The 19,100-nt window shown below is 44.9% G+C and overlaps 1 protein-coding gene across 3 annotated transcripts in view; it reads right to left on the bottom strand.

The window, feature by feature from the left end:
• Positions 1-1,382: 1,382 nt before the first annotated feature.
• FGFRL1 (fibroblast growth factor receptor like 1) overlaps positions 1,383-19,100 on the bottom strand; it is a 250,084-nt gene continuing 232,366 nt past the window's right edge. For all 3 annotated transcript variants that reach the window (XM_048849165.2, XM_075128117.1, XM_048849166.2), the window contains 3 exons: positions 16,052-16,336; positions 9,161-9,514; positions 1,383-6,275 (listed from right to left, as the gene is read on the bottom strand). In XM_048849165.2, coding sequence (XP_048705122.1) covers positions 5,866-6,275; positions 9,161-9,514; positions 16,052-16,336 — 1,049 coding nt within the window. In that variant the 3' untranslated portion in view covers positions 1,383-5,865. The remainder of the gene's footprint in view (positions 6,276-9,160; positions 9,515-16,051; positions 16,337-19,100) is intronic.

A 19,100-nucleotide genomic window follows, 5' to 3' on the forward strand; every position in this document is an offset into this window, starting at 1 on the left:
TGCACTGTTTCTCTTTATCATCTGCTGTCTAGACACTGCGGTCACAGCTGAACAGCAATTTGTGTTTGACTAAAGTATATCTCCCAGAAAGGCATCCAGTCTTGATCTGAAGACATGAAGAAATGAAGAACCCACCACTTCACTTGGTAGTTTGTTTCAGAGTTTAATCACTCTCGTTGTTAATATGCATGCTTTATTTCTAACTTGAATTTGCCCGGCTTCGGTCTTGGCCACAGGTTGTTATGTCCTTCTCCCTCATGGGCCAGCCAGAAGTTGGCACAAAGAGCTTAAAGTTAAGGACCCACTCCTTTCAATCACTCCACGAGTCTGATTCAGCTCCCAGTGAAGTCAATGGGAGTCTTTCCACTGGCATCAATGAGAGCTGGAACAGCCCCCATTTATGGGACTTTCATTGACTTCAAAAGTATTTAGAAGCATAAATGCTCCTCCAGACCCTACACCTATATGGAGTGACACCCATGTTATAAGTTACAAAGTCATATGTTTATCATTCACCTTTGACCACCTTACCCGCCTTCTGCCCATTAATTCAACTCCCTTGATGCTTTTTTCTAATATTCCAAACCTATGAACAACATCAACCAACCAAAATAATAAACCTGTCAGAGACACTTTCCCTTTTCTCTTCCCAAGTGTGCAATTTCCCCGCACAATTACCAGGGCCAAGGTCTGGGCCAAACCAAGATTCAGTCCTGGGCCATTGACAGCTTTTCTATACCTAAAAATGTCAATTTTAAAGTTTGATATTGCATGAGCCAGCTTCCCAGTGGGAGCCAGCATTTACTTCTAGCCTTTGCCGGACTGGAGGTATCACACTTCGGCGTCAGGGGGTTAAACCCTGGCTCAGCTGAAATCAGTGGGAGATTTGCCATTGACTTCAACAGGCCCAGAATTTCACCCCTGTTATTTTTCTGTACATGAAAGCTAATTAGCCCCCTTTTCAGAGGCTGAAGCAGTTCTTGTGTAACAGTTCTTGTGCACAGCTGGACTCATGGTACCTGGCTTTACGCAAAGGGGTTAAAAAAAAAAAAGTTCCTATACATTTTTTTAAAACTCTGACACATTTGTAAAACAATGTTTGTGTTAAATATGTTGCATATACAGAATACAGCAAACTGTGGTGTGGTGTAAAGATTTTATTAGCACTTGTTTTGTGATAAAACTTTTATACCACATCACGCCATCATATATTCCCTGTATATGAGCGCATATGTACAGACATACGCATATAAATAAATGGTATATTTCTATATGCATATTAAGTTTGTAAAACTCCATTTTATGCTAATACCCACACGGTAGTTACAAATTCATGCTTTTACGCCTCCATCTCTTTCATTAAACACACACAGGCCATTGCGTCTCCTTCCAATATCTTTAATTAGCTTATTTTCCCACTGCTTGAAAATGACATCACACTTTTTATTTGTAAAGTCTGATAAAGCTTTCACCTTAAAAGGGCTGACTGTACAAAGATTGTCAATACAAAGTTTAAAGACACAAGAAAATGACATTCAAGGCCATGTTCGGTTTGCCACACAAACAAAATAACAAGGATGTTCAATATTAAGCCTGAATTTTCTTTTGATCCTCAAGTTTTGTGCCTTTAAAAGTGAGGCCCACTTTCAATGCCATAGACTGATGTGTATGTATATATATCAAGCTCTTGAATTCAAAGTAGGGTCAGTGGTGGGTAGCTTTTAGCAAGTCCACCGTTCTTTTAAAATGTTCTCTATTTATTTCAAAAAGGTCAGGCCACATTCTGTCTCACTGGGGGAAAAATGGGTTCACATCTGGGTGACTAAGAGCAGACTCTCACTGAACTTATTTAGACATAGGAAAGCTTTGTGTTTCCTGTAAGGCACAATACAGCCCTGCGTATGAATGTCCCACGTTAGGGTGGAACAGAGTCAGCCCCATCAAGAGCTCAAGGAGGCACATTGCCTCATGGAGGCAAAACACTGTCTAAAGGGTGAAGTTCACCCATGTGTACAGAGCCATCGCAAAGCTTAAATCCCATTCAAGCCCTATTTTCATGGTTTAAGATGGCCTTAAGAGGTTTTGTGCTGGCCTTCTGCATGGGGGTGAATTTCACCTACCCCTTTGGAAGGGAGGGATATGGGAGTTGGTGGCGACATGTATTCACTTCCCAAGTTGAATGGGGATGGGCTATGGCCATACCTATGTCCTCCCGACCCGACCTGAGGGAGCTTACATTGCTAGTGGCACCAGTCTCACACAGACCTTATCCCCAGATAAGCACAACTTTGGCCATCATTTTCAAAAGTGACTAGTGGTTCGGGGTGCCGCCATTTTTGATTATCCAACCCGAGGGCCTTTAAAGGAGGCTGATGTTCAGAGGGCAGGAGCTCAGCACTTTGTGAAAATCAGGACCTTTAAGATATCTCAAGTTGGGCACGCAAAATCATTTGTGCCTTCTCAAAATCTTGGCCAGGAACCACAATTGTTCTTGGCTTCTGCACAACCAATATCTTAGTGGTGGTGGTGAACTAACTGTGACCTCCTTAATTTTTTTCCTGTTACGACCCTCCTCACAACTACACATATGACTCGCATTTTAAAGACTGGAGCTTTGAAGGGCACTTGGTGAAGGTCTGTTTCCAAGATGGAAAAGGTAATCCCTCCATCTGGACCAACTGGCAACATTTTAAAGTTTTCATTCCATTAAAGAAGATTCTGAAGCTCCAGGATGAAAGGGGGCAGAGAGGGTCAATGGCGAGTAAGAACGCTACTTGGGATGGAACACAATGACCTATGCTAAACACATTGTCATTTTTGAGTTAAAAGTAATCTAGCTGTACATGTCCGAGATCCTGCTGTCATCTTGGCAATGCCATGTGGCAGTCTCTTGTGATTCACTCAAAGTGGGGCCACACAGGAGGGTGCTTTTAAAGCAAGAGCGGTAAAGCTATTGCAGCATGTTTGGCATGTAACACCCTGCGGTCCCTGCCTACAGCACCCCAGCACAAAAAGTGTTGGAAGAACTATCCCCCTTATCTCTGAATTTGGATTTGTGTCATGCCCTTAACATTGCTTCAATGTGCATTAGCTTTGTGCAGGTTATGGTAATAAAAATACCAAACTTCTCATAGACTTGTATGAGAGGTAGACACAATGGATGGTGACATTTCTGCTACAGCCCTTACAGCCTCTCATGAAATACCAGTTTCCTAACTTCTTATAACATAGTTGATGTACATAGAAACTGTGCATAGACTTTTCTATGTGTGCATAGCTCACTCAGTAAACTGCAGCCATTAGCAAATCTTTGTTAAATCAGTACTTACAACACACCAGTTATGCACATGGATGCTCATTCATGACGCTCACTGAAACCAAAGGGAGCTGTGCACCAGCATCCAAGATCAGAATTTAGTAACTAACTTTATGGCCTTATGGAATCAAAGCTGGTCTGGGTCCCCCTCTAATGGAGTGAAGGTTTGACGTGATAGACCATCTATAGTAAGCGCACAATAAGGGGTATAATAATCTGCACTCATTCCACTTCCATTACAACCAATAGGATTGCAACACAAGGAACAAATGTACAATACATCCCTTGCTGTGTTATTCCAGAGCCTGTGGGTGAAATTCACACCAGTGCAGAAGGCCCTACACACCACTTACAAGCTCCAGCCAGTCAGGTGCTGAGCTCTCTGGCCCTGACCAGCAAAGCATTTAAAACGGTGCTGATTTTTAAGCATCTGACTATTCCCATTAACCTCAATGTGTCTGATCTGACTGATACTGAAGCCAATGGAAAATAACGTCAGCGCACAAGGCCCTATGTTTGCGAAGTTACGTGCTTTGGTGGCTCAAGGCCAGAGTACTTGGCCCCTTGCAGGATTGAGCCATAAGCCCTTAACAGGGGGCTTAAGTGGTACAGAGGGCCTTGTGCAGGTTCCCCTTGCTGTGGTGAATTTCATCTCTATTGAATGTTTTATGCTCAGAAGCTGCTTTTATGGATCAAATAATTTGTTCAGACTTACAATCCGCCCCCCCACCCCCAAACACTCAGAGGCAGAAGTCTACCTGATGGGCTCACGCCTAGGAACATTTCACTTTTAAAACCTTTTTTTTAAAAGGTATTATTTTATCACAGGTCTCCGGTTCATGTCTTGTAATGTTAACCAAAAAAAATCAAACCACGTTTTTAAATGAACGGTGGAACAAGTTTTCTTGTGCTCTGCGCTCTTCATTAATGAGGCCAGGATAACATGGGGTGTAGAGGCAGTGATCAGTCCGCAGCAAAACTTTCCGAACAGGTTATAAACAGCACACGATAGCAGTTTCGGTTGGAAGTGATGGTGCCCGTAGTGCCAGAGATGCTGCTAGAACAATTACACATGGCTATTGTAAAAATGCATACAAACATATGACTTTCAATTTGGTTAAATAAAGTACTGTTATACGTTACATTGCTTATAGTTGGAGCATGGCACCTATAAGAACCTGGAAAAAACCCACAATTCATCTTTAGTTTCTTTGATCAAAAATACGTATAGAAATGCCTGTTTTGAGGAAAATATCATACTTTTTTTCTTGTTTAACAAAATAAATTAAATATACATGACTTCTGTTTAAACTCTATATAGAATTACAAAGGTTTTATATTTGTGATTGAATTCATTTCTAGTCCATATAGGTATTTAATACGTTTTCTTTCTTTCTTTCTTTCTTTCTTTCTTTCTTTCTTTCTTGTTGTTTTAAATGAAACTGAAATGAGATTGTTTGAATCAACTGCAAAACATTATCTGGAAAGAAAAACCACACACAACCCTAGGTGCATATTTAGCAAATTCATTCTTCCATAAACAATTATTTTCTCTCTTTTCTCTCTCTTTATTTTTACTTGTTCATTTATTTTTCACTGACACAGTTAATCCAGTAGCTTGTCACTGTAAGCCATGAAGATCTGATTGAGAATCACAGCTAGCGGCATCAGAAAAGGGCAGCATGTTTTCTTTTCTTGACCTTCAGCAGTTCAGTTATTATTAATTATTATTTCTTAAATATAAATATAAAGTAGCATTGTACAATGTCCTTCCTTCTTCCTGGCAGTGGCACTGAGTCATAGCATTGGGGTGAGTTGAACATTTTTAAAGATTTCAAGCAGTGCCCCCTTGGGGAAAACACAATACCCTTGATTTGCAGAAATGGAAACAGCCAGCTAAGTTATCACCAAATGTCAGGCAAAGTTACTGCTGGCGAGATGCATGTGGAGTTTCACTTCATAAATAGAAATGTGTTTTCCAGAAACTCTTCTGCTTATGTTTTCGTTTGAAATTGGGCAATTGAATGTTTCAATTGATTACAGTCTCCTGGTGCTTTGGCACCATACCTCAGGTACTTCCTAGCTTCAGCCACTCTGAGATAAAGGGCTCTTCTGTACATTGCCAAGGGTAAGACGTCTGATGGGCCTTGCACCAAAACAGATGGCATGTGCTAGAGGCAGGAACTGCAATATCAACTGCAATACCATCGTGTTCTCCTCTTCTTCTTCCTCTGCTTCGCAATGCAACAGGGTCGGTGGTGTTTCATGTCACAGCTTCCTGCCTTATCTGTTGCCATCTTGATTTAGACATACAAGAAGTTTCCATTGTTTTAGATGGCCGCCTTTGTGCTGAGATCGGGAATTCCTTCATTATTCCTCATCTACATCCTAATGGTAATAATAATAACAAAAAAAAAATCTCTTTCTCTCTCTCTCTCCCTCCTCCGTCCACTTTGCCTTTTGCCGGCAGTGTTAGCTGACTCGAAGCAGTCTGTTCTGAGGTACCATGAGAAAAAAAGCACCAATAAGCTACGGTCTGTGGCTGCCCTTTAACACTGATAATGAATGTGCTGATGCTGGTGAACTTTGCCTTCCACATGTGAGTGCGTGTGAGTGTGGATGTCTGTGTAAATCTTTGGGTACATTTTTGATGCCATGGCTGGGGCCAACGCAGGCCCTTGGGATAGCAAATGCTGCTGGTGGGCTACGTATTCCTCATAGTTTATGGAGGAGATGCAGTCCTTGTCAGGACCCTGGGAGACACAGATCCTGTCTCTGGCCTGCGGTCTGTGCATGGGAGCAGCAGTTGGGGGAGAGCAGGGCTTCTTTTTGGCCTGGCAGAGCCACAGGAGGATCGTCCCGAAGATGAAGACTGCTCCAGCGGGGATCCCGATGATCACCGGCCACGGCAGGCTGCTAGCGGAGGACGGGGCCACAGGGGCGCTGGGTGGCTTGGGATCTGGACATCAGGTTTGCATGAGAGAGAGAGAGAGAGAGTGTGTTACAAGAGGGAAAGGGAGAAATCGAAAGAGTTAATTAAAACCAGGAGAGGAGAATTCAAAACAGATGTCAAGCTAAGGCTGGCTTTTGTATAGTCTGTCTGACAACCCCAGCCATGCCAAATACAAGGGGGGGACACACTGCCAACATCATAACGTTTTGCTGCTGTTTCTCCTTTGAAAAGCACTGAAAGGACAAACAAATCAATTTCTTTTGTTTAAGATGCAGGGAACCCTAAAAGGTTTTTTATCAATAATTTATTATGCTTTAGTTCCCCAGTTCTAGTGTCCTCTTCAGAGCCAGTCCAACAGATGGTCTCTCAGCCCCAGCGCTCAGAGATGGAGCTGGCTTCTCTGTCCAGACCAGAGGATGAAACGCAGGCCATGTCAGCTGCCCAGCAATTGGACCTGCATGATCTGGTTACGCGGAGCAGAGGCCTGTCCCATATTGGCCTCTGCCAGACACGTCTCTCTGTTCATTAAGTCTTAAATATCCTTCTCTAGTATCAATCCATCTTCCTGTAGCTAATACACACTCAGCAATACTCAGGCTAGGGACCATGCAGGAGAGGTACTTTGCAGGAGTGGTCTCTTATGTGGGCAGGAGGGCAAGTTTGGGACAGGAAGAGGCAGGTTAACTAGCATCCCTCCTGCAGCACCTCTTGGTGCTCTGCTGAGACAAGGGAGGACTAGGACTTCGTGTGGGATTCCCAGGCACTGCAGAACTGAGTGTGTGTGCTTGTTCAGGATAATCCAAGGTAGGGAGTCCCAGCTTCGGGTAAGTAAGAAGAATCCCATATAAGCCCTCTGCCATGTCTGAGGTTACTATTCGCTTCAACACTGACCCACTACTAATGGCTCAGGCCCTGATTCACTGCATCTGTACAGTGCCCCAGGAGCAGGATCGAGCCCTTAGTGACAGAGGCGTACGTTTTTGTTCTCACCAGAGCAGCTCACTGCGTGCAGCACTTTTATATTCAATTTTACAGCACCGTCACCACCGAGAATTGAACTGCAGATAGTCAAGAAATGCAGTTGATTATCCCTCTTACAAACCTCTAGCATCCTGCATTCATGAACATGTTGTTCCATTTAAGCCCTAGTGAGACAGGCCGAAATGGCACTGTTCAGAATCAGATCCACACTCCCAAATTTCAGGGTTTAGGCCCCCTTTGCATAATAGTAGATTTTGTATAATATGCATCCAGGGCTCAATTAGTGGTGCTGCAGGAAACACAACTTTGAATTACCTAATTTAGGCACATGCCTGTGTCCATTCCTGGTCATAAAAGCACTTAAGCATGTACTGAACTGTAAACCTGTGCTTAATCCCATTGTCTTCAATAGGATTTACACATGTGTAAGTGCTGTGCTGAATAGGGATGGACTTAAGCACATGTTGAAAGCTGAGCTGCTTTGCTGAATCAGGGCTTTCAGGGCCAGATTTTGAAAGGTATCTAGGCACCTAAAAAGGCAGATGAGTCCTCAGTGGGGTTTTCAAAAAGCACCTAGGTGCCTAACTCCCATAGGGACCTGGGTGCCTAGGGGCTTTTGAAAATTCTGCTAGGGGGTTATCTGCAGCTGTAGCTACCTAGATAACTTTAAACATTTGGCCCTAAGGTACCAGAGCTCAGATAATGTGATGAAAGGTGCCATATAAAAATCTGAGATGACACATACGAGATCATTTGTGAATTCGCAATCCTAATCTTATACTCTACTGTACAATATTTTCAAATGTGTATAACTTTCTTTCCAAGCCAAACTTCTTTAAAGATGTCAATGACTTTTTTTCTTTCATTGAGGTCTAAATCTAGTGTTAGTCTGAAATAGTACATGTAGAGCTTGGGTTTTTTTAGTTATTTCAGTAAAAACAAACAAACAAACAAACAAACAAAAAAATCACCAGAAAAACAAACAAAAAAATCACCAGAAAAACATCTTTTTTTTTTTTTAAATGCTTAATGTATACAATAAGGACCACGTTTACACTACTTCTTTTCCTCTCCTCTCTTCTCTGAGCTGCAGTGGCTCTGCAGGGCGGAGAGGACGAAAAGCAAGGCCGATTTGTTTTTGTCACTAAAGCCAGCAGACTCTGGATTATAAAACCACTGTTCGGGGCAGGACCGCACTTTAAAGAGGGCAAAAGGGACAATGAAGAAGTTAGACTGGAAGCCCTAGAAAGCTCCTGTACTGCAGGTCTCAGCCACAGAGCAGAGCACAGGGCAGGAGCAAAGAGGGAAGCAGTTCTGAGCTCGGCACAAGAGCTCCCAGGGACTCATCAAATAAGAAATTAACAAGCCTATCATAATCTCTTTCACACCCATTCTTCTCCTTTGGCCATGATCCTTACCCTGTTTTCATTCTTCTCAGTTTATGGGCTTGTTTCATTGTTTCCTTTTACCAACAAACCAATTAAAAAAAAACAGGCAGGGAAGGGGCATTCAGCTCCTTTGAGTGCCTGGGCTCACTTTACAGGGCGTTGCACAGACGGCATCATAATACGACTTCCCAGCCCTATTCCAGCACAAAAGCAGATCAGGAATTTTCAACCCGGTTATTTAACCTTGCCGGAGCCGTTATTTATGCAGCAACCTACAAGGAGGCTCAGGGAGGAGATCAACTCAGGCACACCACGGGCAGTAGAAAAATCAGCATAATCTAGCCACTCACCAAAGCTCACCAGATCCCAAGCTGTGTAAATCAGTGAAGCTCCACTGAGTCAATGGAGGAAAGCGATTTATACCAGCTGAGGATCTGGATCAGCGATTGCAATGATGCCGCAATGCAGAACATGCTGGGCCAGGACAGTTTAGAAGGAAAGTTCCAGTCAACCCACACTCACCGGGCAACACTGTGAGGAAAGCACTGCGGAAGCTGTATCCCATTGTGTTTGCCCCTAGGCAGATGTACATCCCAGCGTCCTCCTCTTTGGCTCGTGTTATCATCAGTTTGTTTAAGTAGGAGCCGTCCGGACGGGACCAGACCTCCCCGGTGGGGAGCACGACAAACTTCTGCCCCCCGACGTCAATGGTGGAGTTGTACTTGTTCTCTGTGCCGTACTCCACCCTTTTCAGCCACTGGATGACGGGCTTGACGTCGCTACGGACCTTGCACTGGAACGATGTGGTCCCACCATAGTCCACGGTCGTGTTCACAGGGTGCGTTCCTGTGAGAATGGGTTTGGACCGAGTCCTCTCTGAAAACAAATACAACACGTGATGAAAAATAAATTGTGTTCCTCAATCCAATTGGGGACTGTTTAAAGACAGAGGCTGCAAATCCCTCTGTCAGTGCTAAGGAATCAGGCCCCAGAAATCTCATCTCAAAGGTATTTTCCATCTCTACTCTGATCACATTATCCCAGCTACCTACTGAGCTAGGGGCATCAGTATTCAGCCACCCAAGCCCCACTAATGTTACGGGGAGTCACACAGTTCAACCCTAACTAACTAGTTTCCCGCCTGCTTTAAAGAGGACTTTAAACTGTCACTCAACCGTAACACAAGGCCAGTTTATAAAGCTGCATTTCCCGGGTGGTATGCATAGGACTAGATATTGCAAGTGTTCAGTAATGGAGGGGGTTGGGGAAAAGGGAAGACACTGAGCAGCCTTTCCCCTACTCTGTACCATCCATTCAAGGTTCTGGCCCTTTTGAAGTCCCTGTGCTCTCTTGAGTGCAAGAACTGTCCCCTGCTACTACCCCTCAGGGTGCTGGTGATCCCAAAAAGGAGAGTCAAGGAGGAGGATGGGCCACATACCCCATTGCTGAGACTGGCTAGTGTAGCTGAATGGCCACAGAGGTGAAGGCAGGTTGCATGCTCAGAAGGGGTGCTGCAGCAGCTGCTGTCCTGACTGCATCTTGAGCATGGATTGCACCTCCTTAGGAGAAGCATTTCCCAGAGCTCTCCCGCAGGGCACAGTTGCCAACTTTCACATGGTAAATAAGCACCCCAACTTTCACAAGAAGCCAAAAATCAAGCTAATCCCATTTCAAAACAAGGCCAAACCAAGCCAATCCCTAAGAACCCCAATACTCTATGTGACTAGATCCGCCCAGTGGGCAATCTGGGATTGCAGTGGGCCCGCTGTGCACCCCTGACTCTCTCCCCAACTAGTCCCTGCTTGCCTCCCCTTACCCCTGCTTGCCGGGAGCTGATCAAAAAAAGAAGCAACAAGCTACAAGCCAAACAAGCAACAAGCCAAAAACTAGCCAACAAACAACTCACAAGCCAATTAAGCAAAAAAAAAAAAAACCAAACCCCAATTTCTGCATTTTTTTCGTGGGTTTGGCATGTCTGCTGCAGGGGCACAGTGCAGTTCTGCACTGCCCCGGCACAGGCCTGTGCTTACTGGTGCACTTTGACCCTCAGGGGCATAACACCTGCTGCGTTATTCTCTGAATCTGGAACAGGGCAGGTAAGTGTCCTGAGCCAGGATGAAAAAGGGCAAACCACACCGACACTTTCCTGTCATTATTCCAGAAAGAAATTCAGGAAACCCTGCAGGATAGTGTAGCAAGGGTGGCAACCTAAACTGACTGTTATGGCAAAAGTGCTCCTGGCATTAATCGTGATGCTGGCCCATAGCATCACCAGGCTAACTTCCTGCTAGGGTGGCAGTTATATATAATCTTAGGATGTTTCCATGGGGCAGTCCTGCATGTTCCCTGCTAGATCTGTAGGATATTGTGTGCTTTAGCCACGGGGACCTATTATGAGTCAACAGGAGAGTCACAGGTCCAGGCTGTTGCTAGCCCAGTGTGGGTACGACAAGAGAGGGAAAGGAACATTCCCTCTCCTTGCACAGGGCAATCCCTGTCTCTCCAAAAGCCCCCTAGACTTACCAAAGAAGACGGGACAAGGCCACTCCACTTTCTGCACTAGCCAGCTGATGGTGGGGAGTGCAGGCTGCATCCTGTTAATGGGGGCAGCAATGGCTACTCAGGGACATGCTTCCTGAAGTCCACTTGGAGGAGTGCTTCATCACTGGGGCTGGCAGAATGCCTGTGGGAACCTGATGCTGATGGGAAGTCCTCCATCTTTCCCCCACTTTCCTGGCTCAGGGAGGCTTACACACCAAGTTTTAAGCCCATAGGTGTTAGGGGTGGGAAAGACCTCCTAAGTCAAGTACTTCACTTCCACCTGCATAAACTCTTATTTCGTCTAGTCTAATCGCAAATGTGCTAAGCATGGAGAAGCCACCACTTCCCGTGCCGTTTTCTGAGGAGAACTCCACAGCCGTCTTGCTTCCCTAGTCAGCAGGGAAGCCTTCTCTGCCCTCTGACCATCTCATCTCAGCAGCACTCCAAGATTCCCCTGCTGGCCGGGGAAGCAAGATACCATGATAGAAAATCAAACCCAGGGTTCTCAAAGAGCATTAAGACTAGCTCACCAGACCAGCCTATTATTATTTATTATTACTAAACTCAGCGGCCTCAGGCAGGGACCCCATTTTGTCAGGCACTGTGAAAGAAAAGTGTATCCATTATTGCAAGGGTGCTGAATAGATTCCAATGCTCACATCTGAAAGTCAGTATTTACCACCCGTTTCTGGAGAGAGGTATCTGAAGTACCACAGATTTCCCTCGTCTAGGTGCAGGGAGACACTGTTGTCTCAGATATCAGTGTGTGGCAACGGCTGGCAAATGCTGACCTTTTAATGGAAACCACCCTTGGGCTGGGTGTGTAAAGAACCAGTTCCCAGTATCACCGGGCAGGCATTGAGGTGGGAGGAAGGAACAATGTTCCATACTTTGATGAATCAGGATAGGATGTACAGGAGGCTATCGGCACCGAGACCCCAGGGAACGTGGGCCAGCGTGGCAGAAATGTCACATATTCTTAAGAGATCGTACATGAGGAACACACCAGCAGGGATCGAAGCTGGAAAGACCTAGACTCAGATAAGCAAGTGAGACTGAGAAGTGGAGGCTTGGGGAAGATTTAAGGAAGGAAATTTAATAAAACCTGAAACGCCCATGGCATGTTATTAAAATAGGAGGAAGCCTGTGAAAATGCTGTAATACTCTTATCGCTTTGGTTCTATTGCCCCTTTGGTCACTGTTTTTGTTCCTAGCCAGAAAACGCTAATGACAACAAGGGTTACATATATCTGTAGGTTGATAAAAACCAAGATAAACGGGGACTACTCTCTGACACAGAAAAGGGTTTGTTCCTGGTGCCGTCTGGTTTTGATGAAGTGAAAATGCCACAACTGACATTAGGATGGGACTTGATTCATTTCCCTGTCTCTGCTCCTGGTTTTAGTGTAAACACATGTTTTTACCGTCTCCACACAGCTGCATTTTTATTGATACCAGATGTCCAGCAGGTTTGTGCATTCGGAGCACAACACAACTCCCCACATGTGCTTTTAATTCCTGTTATTCTAGAGAAAGGGAGTTATCAGAGAGCAGATTTCACACCGGGATAAACTTGATCATGCTAAAACACATGCACTAACACATGAAGAACATGCTTTCTCTGTGTCATGTGTTGCTTTATGGTCTTCCGTGCTCCTGCTCCTGACTATATTTGATCCTTAGTGAGGTTACAGGAATAAACCATCCTGATGTGTAGAAAGAATAGTAAATATGGCAGGCGACCAGCTTGGCTTAACAGTGAAATCCTTGCTCATCTTAAACACAAAAAAGAAGCTTACAAGAAGTGGAAGATTGGACACATGACCAGAGAAGAGTATAAAAATATTGCTCAGGCATGCAAGAGTGAAATCAGGAAGGCCAAATCACACCTGGAGTTGCAGCTAGCAAGAGATGTTAAAAGTAACAAGAAGGGTTTCTTCAGGTATGTTAGCAACAAGAAGAAAGTCAAGGAAAGTGTGGGCCCCTTACTGAATGAGGGAGGCAACCTGGTGACAGAGGACGTGGAAAAAACTAATGTACTCAATGCTTTTTTTGCCTCTGTCTTCACAAACAAGGTCAGCTCCCAGACTACTGAACTGGACAGTACAGCATGGGGAGGAGGTGACCAGCACTCTGTGGAGAAAGAAGTGGTTTGGGACTATTTAGAAAAGCTGGACTAGCACAGGTCCATGGGGCCGGATGCGCTGTATCCGAGAGTGCTAAAGGAGTTGGTGGATGTGATTGCAGAGCCATTGGCCATTATCTTTGAAAACTCATGGTGATCGGGGGAGGTCCCGGATGACTGGGAAAAGGCTAATGTAGTGCCCATCTATAAAAAAGGGAAGAAGGAGGATCCGGGGAACTACAGGCCAGTCAGCCTCACCTCAGTCCCTGGAAAAATCATGGAGCAGGTCCTCAAGAAATCAATTGTGAAGCACTTAGAGGAGAGGAAAGTGATCAGGAACAGTCAGTATGGAATCACCAAGGGCAAGTCATGCCTGACTAATCTAATTGCCTTCTATGAAGAGATAACTGGCTCTGTGGATGAGGGGACAGCAGTGGACGTGTTGTTCCTTGACTTTAGCAAAGCTTTTGATACCATCTCCCACAGTATTCTTGCCAGCAAGTTAAAGAAGTATGGGCTGGATGAATAGACTATAAGGTGGATAGAAAGCTGGCTAGATTGTCGGGCTCAACGGGTAGTGATCAATGGCTCCATGTCTAGTTGGCAGCCAGTATCAGGTGGAGTGCCCTAAGGGTCAAACCTGGGGTCAGTTTTGTTCAATATCTTCATTAATGATCTGGAGGATGGTGTGGACTGCACCCTCAGCAAGTTTGCAGATAACACTAAATTGGGAGGAGAGGTAGATACGCTGGGGGTAGGGATAGGATACAGAGGGCCCTAGACAAATTAGAGGATTGGGCCAAAAGAAATCTGATGAGGTTCAACAAAGACAAGTGCAGAGTTCTGCACTTCGGACGGAAGAATCCCATGCACTGCTACAGACTAGGGACCGAATGGCTAGGCAGCAGTTCTGCAGAAAAGGAACTAGGGGTTACAGCGGACGAGAAGCTGGATATGAGTCAACAGTGTGCCCTTGTTGCCAAGAAGGCTAATGGCATTTTGGGCTGTATAAGTTGGGGCATTGCCAGCAGATCGAGGGACGTGATTGTTCCCCTCTATTCGACATTGGTGAGGCCTCATCTGGAGTACTGTGTCCAGTTTTGGACCAAACACTACAAGAAGGATGTGTAAAAATTGGAAAGAGTCCAGCGGAGGGCAACAAAAATGATTAGGGGACTGGAACACATGAGTTATGAGGTGAGGCTGAGGGAACTAGGGATGTTTAGTCTATGGAAGAGAAGAATGAGGGTGGATTTGATAGCTGCTTTCAACTACCTGAAAGGGGGTTCCAAAGAGGATGGATCTAGACTGTTCTCAGTGGTAGCAGACGACAGAACGAGGAGTAATGGTCTCAAGTTGCAGTGGGGGAGGTTTAGGTTGGATATTAGGAAAAACTTTTTCATTAGGAGGGTGGTGAAGCACTGGAATGCATTACCTAGGGAGGTGGTGGAATCTCCTTCCTTTGAGGTTTTTAAGGTAAGGCTTGACAAAGCCCTGGCTGGGATGATTTAGTTGGGGATTGGTCCTGCTTTCGAGCAGGGGGTTGGACTAGATGACCTCCTGAGGTCCCTTCCAACCCTGATATTCTATGATTCTATGATCTCCCCTCTCACAGCCTTTCTCCTCCTCTTTCTTGAGCTTGCAGCATCATAATCATTTGCATGGCACCATACTAGGCTATCATAAACATAGCATAAACCAAGGAATAGAAGCTCTTCCTCACTTGATCTGAGTAGCTTCTCCAGTATAATTATTTTCAAAAATAGTAAGACAGGAAATTAGAGCCACAGAATCCTCTATCGGGTTACATACAGAGGACAGCAATCTAGTTCATCCCACTGCCACAGCAGGACAATCCCCTATAGCATGTGCCCTAAGGTCCAGATTTATAGAGGTATTCAGGTGCTAAAGATGCAAGATAGATGCCCCGTGGGATTTTCAAAGTGCCTAGGCGCCTAACTCCCAATGGGTGCCTGAATTCAGTGCCTCAGAGTCAGGCATCTAGGCACTTCTGAAAATTCCAGTAGGCTTCTATCTGTAACTTTAGGTTCCTAAATACCTTTAAAAATCTGGGCCTAAATGCTTTGTCTTGTTAATTTTTAATTACTCTAGTGATGGGACTTTTATCACTTTCCTTGGGAGACTGCTCTATGACTCAACAGAATGCTTTTCTCTGATATCCGTCCTAATTTTTCCACTGATTCACTGCATCCCATTATCTCTGAGTAGCCACCCTAAACTATTTTTATTCAGACACATTAAAGGCTTTATCCAACCCACAATGAAGTCAATAGAACAACTCCCAATGGCTCTTAGACCCTAAAAGTGGGACTCTCTGGTCTGTAGTCTGAAATCGCACTTAACTTTTTTGGCAGGTACATCACCTTATGAGCACACATACCGGGGTGATCACTGTCACCATTAGTTCTCTCTCTAGATAGTAGTTTTTCCCGAGTACCTCCCTGCTACTCTGGGAGTTGCTCTCACCAGACATACTAACCTGCATTTATCAGGATGTATCACATTTTATTATTTCCTGCCCATGTTTCTGACCTCTCTATTAGAGACTCTGAAGAATTGTTTCTCTGTCTGCGCTGAAGTTTGCAACACCTCCCAGTTTAGTGTAATCTGGGAATTCAGTTTCTGGCATTGCACACAGCTCTTGGTACAATGTTCTATTTATTCAAGTCAGCGCACTTGTAAAAGCCCTTTCCTAATAACCCACTCAGCCCAGAGGCAGCACTTACGGATTACTTCAACTTTATATGTTGCATTGATTTCTCCAACTTTGTTAAACACTCGGCACGTGTATTTCCCACTGTCCTCAGGCTTTAAGCTCTTCAAATTCAATGTCCACTTCTTCTTCTTGTTCTCCCCAATCTCCTGAGGTGTGAGGGGCTTATTGTCCTTCAGCCAGGTGATGTCAGGCCTAGGGTTTCCACTGGCAACACACTTCAGGCGGACTGAGCTTCCTACAGGCCGTGCAATCACCCTCCGTCTCATCTTGGCAGGTTGCGTGAATCTGGGCCGGGCTGCAAAGGACACAAAGTGTTGATTACACTAAGCAAGGTGCATGATGGACCACACAACCAGAGCACTACACGGTTATCTATAGGGACTGCCGCCATTGTTTCTGAGACACTCTACTCCAAATATGCAAGAAATGCCCATGCATCACTACTGCATACACTGGTCCAGTGTGGTTCCTTCATAAAAATAAGTATTACGTAGGTTCGTAGATTTTAAGGTCAGAAGGGACCATTTTGATCACTGGTTTTAATTCCTACATAAGACAGGCCATAGAATTTCACTCTATAATTATGGCAGTGGATTACAGCAATGTCACAAAATAATACCAGAGTCACCTGTACTTCAGGGCAGAATTTGGCCTCATAGTTTCCCTTAGCAGTATGGCCACCTTTCAGGACACAACTATAGAATTATATTCTTTGCATTTCTTGGGTTCAGTCATGACCAGAAGCAGAATCCAGAGTTCCATAAGCTTGATTGTTCTTCTGGTCTATTTCTGATCATCCAGAGTGGAGATAAGCACCCTCCACACCCGCTGATTTTAATGTGAGTTGAGAGTGCTCAGCAACTCCCAAAACGTGGCCAAATGCCAGCAGAGAGTCAGAGAAATTGTACAAGGAACCTGCTCTTTCTGTAACTCAAAGCCAATTTTACAAGGTCCAGAGCTTCAGATTGTCCAGATGAGCATCCAGAGTTCTGAGTGCTGATCTGAACTGAACTTTCTGAGATTCATTCAGCTTTAATTTATGAAAAATTAATACTAAAAAGCAGTCTCATTCCAAAAAAACAAACAAAAAACAAACAAAAAAAATCCATTGAGTTTCTGAGGTTAGGAAGAGCTACTAACCCACTCATTCCACATGACAGGTGAGCAGAAACATGGCACAGGGCTGTTCCATTACAATAGCATCTGGGAGACCTAGCAATGGGTAGTGGGTTCTTCTGCAACCTTGTCCTTAAGGAAGCACAAGTTCTCAAATGGAAGCTCACAATGGACCAAATCCTGACCTCACAAAAGTCAACAGGAAGTGCAGGATTTACAAAAGTACCCAAGGGAATTAGGTGCTCAGTTCCTACTGACTTTTGAAGACATTATTTCAATTATTCATTAAATTCCACAACAGAATTTCAGAGGAAAAGGAGGTGGAATAATATTGTCCACATGGCTTTAATAGAATCATAGAATCATAGAATATCAGGGTTGGAAGGGACCCCAGAAGATCATCTAGTCCAACCCCCTGCTCGAAGCAGGACCAATTCCCAGTTAAATCATCCCAGCCAGGGCTTTATCAAGCCTGACCTTAAAAACCTCTAAGGAAGGAGATTCTACCACCTCCCTAGGTAACGCATTCCAGTGTTTCACCACCCTCTTAGTGAAAAAGTTTTTCCTAATATCCAATCTAAACCTCCTGCACTGCAACTTGAGACCATTACTCCTTGTTCTGTCATCTGCTACCATTGAGAACAGTCTAGAGCCATCCTCTTTGGAACCCCCTTTCAGGTAGTTAAAAGCAGCTATCAAATCCCCCCTCATTCTTCTCTTCTGCAGGCTAAACAATCCCAGCTCCCTCAGCCTCTCCTCATAACTCATGTGTTCCAGACCCCTAATCATTTTTGTTGCCCTTCGCTGGACTCTCTCCAATTTATCCACATCCTTCTTGAAGTGTGGGGCCCAAAACTGGACACAGTACTCCAGATGAGGCCTCACCAATGTCGAATAGAGGGGAACGATCACGTCCCTCGATCTGCTCGCTATGCCCCTACTTATACATCCCAAAATGCCATTGGCCTTCTTGGCAACAAGGGCACACTGCTGACTCATATCCAGCTTCTCGTCCACTGTCACCCCTAGGTCCTTTTCCGCAGACATAGTTTTGCACTGTGTCCTTTCTGTAAAATAAATGGATGGCCTGATTTACCAATATGATCAAAAAAAATCTATTAAAAAGCTCTTAAAAATTGCTACAGTGGAATATGGCAGTTTCAAAGCCAGAACCTTGTCTAAGAGCGGCCTGTAATGAACAATTCAGAAGACGGCATAAATCCCCCACAATTACTCTCGTTATGCAATACTACACCCGGGGCATTTCTTAGCGCAATCTCCTGCCAAGCCTACTTCCACTTCTTCCTCTTCAGCCTACCTAACTCCCACCTGGCAATCCTCCAGTCTATCCAAAACACTCCAGCCAAACTCACCTTCCTCTCTCACTACTTTGACCATGCCAGTCCCATCTCAAGATTCCAGTCAGTCCTCCCTGTCAGACTCAAACTCCTTTCCCTCACTATTCCTCTACACAGCTCTGCCCTGGTTACATCTTGTGTCTTGCTTCCCCTAAATCTCTCACTCAGGCCTAGAGCAAAGCCCCACTTGCACTTTCTCGCTTTCTGTCTCCTGTGCCAGATGTATCCTCTGTGATCCTTTCCTCCTTCAAACACCCTCCTCCAAGCCCCCTTCCTTCCTCCATGTCTCCAGTGACCCACCCTCCCACACCAGCCTAATGAAATCTAAATTAATAGCTCTTCCTCCCAGCCCCAAAGGGAGCTGACAAGCTGCGTGCCTTGCCTTGAGCGCAACCTTATATCCTTCCTTCATGTAACACCCCTTCCCTTCCTTCCTGTGACTTGCTCGGCCGCTGCCATCTCTCCTGGCACCCTGTCATGATGTGTCTCACCTAGCGTGTAAGGGCCTTGACGCAGGAGCTGCATCTTTAATTCTATCTGTAAAGAACCGTGCAAATATTGAATAGATGGATGTGACTGGCCTTC

Source organism: Caretta caretta, chromosome 4, assembly GCF_965140235.1.
Source record: "Caretta caretta isolate rCarCar2 chromosome 4, rCarCar1.hap1, whole genome shotgun sequence".
NCBI lineage: Eukaryota > Metazoa > Chordata > Testudines > Cheloniidae > Caretta > Caretta caretta.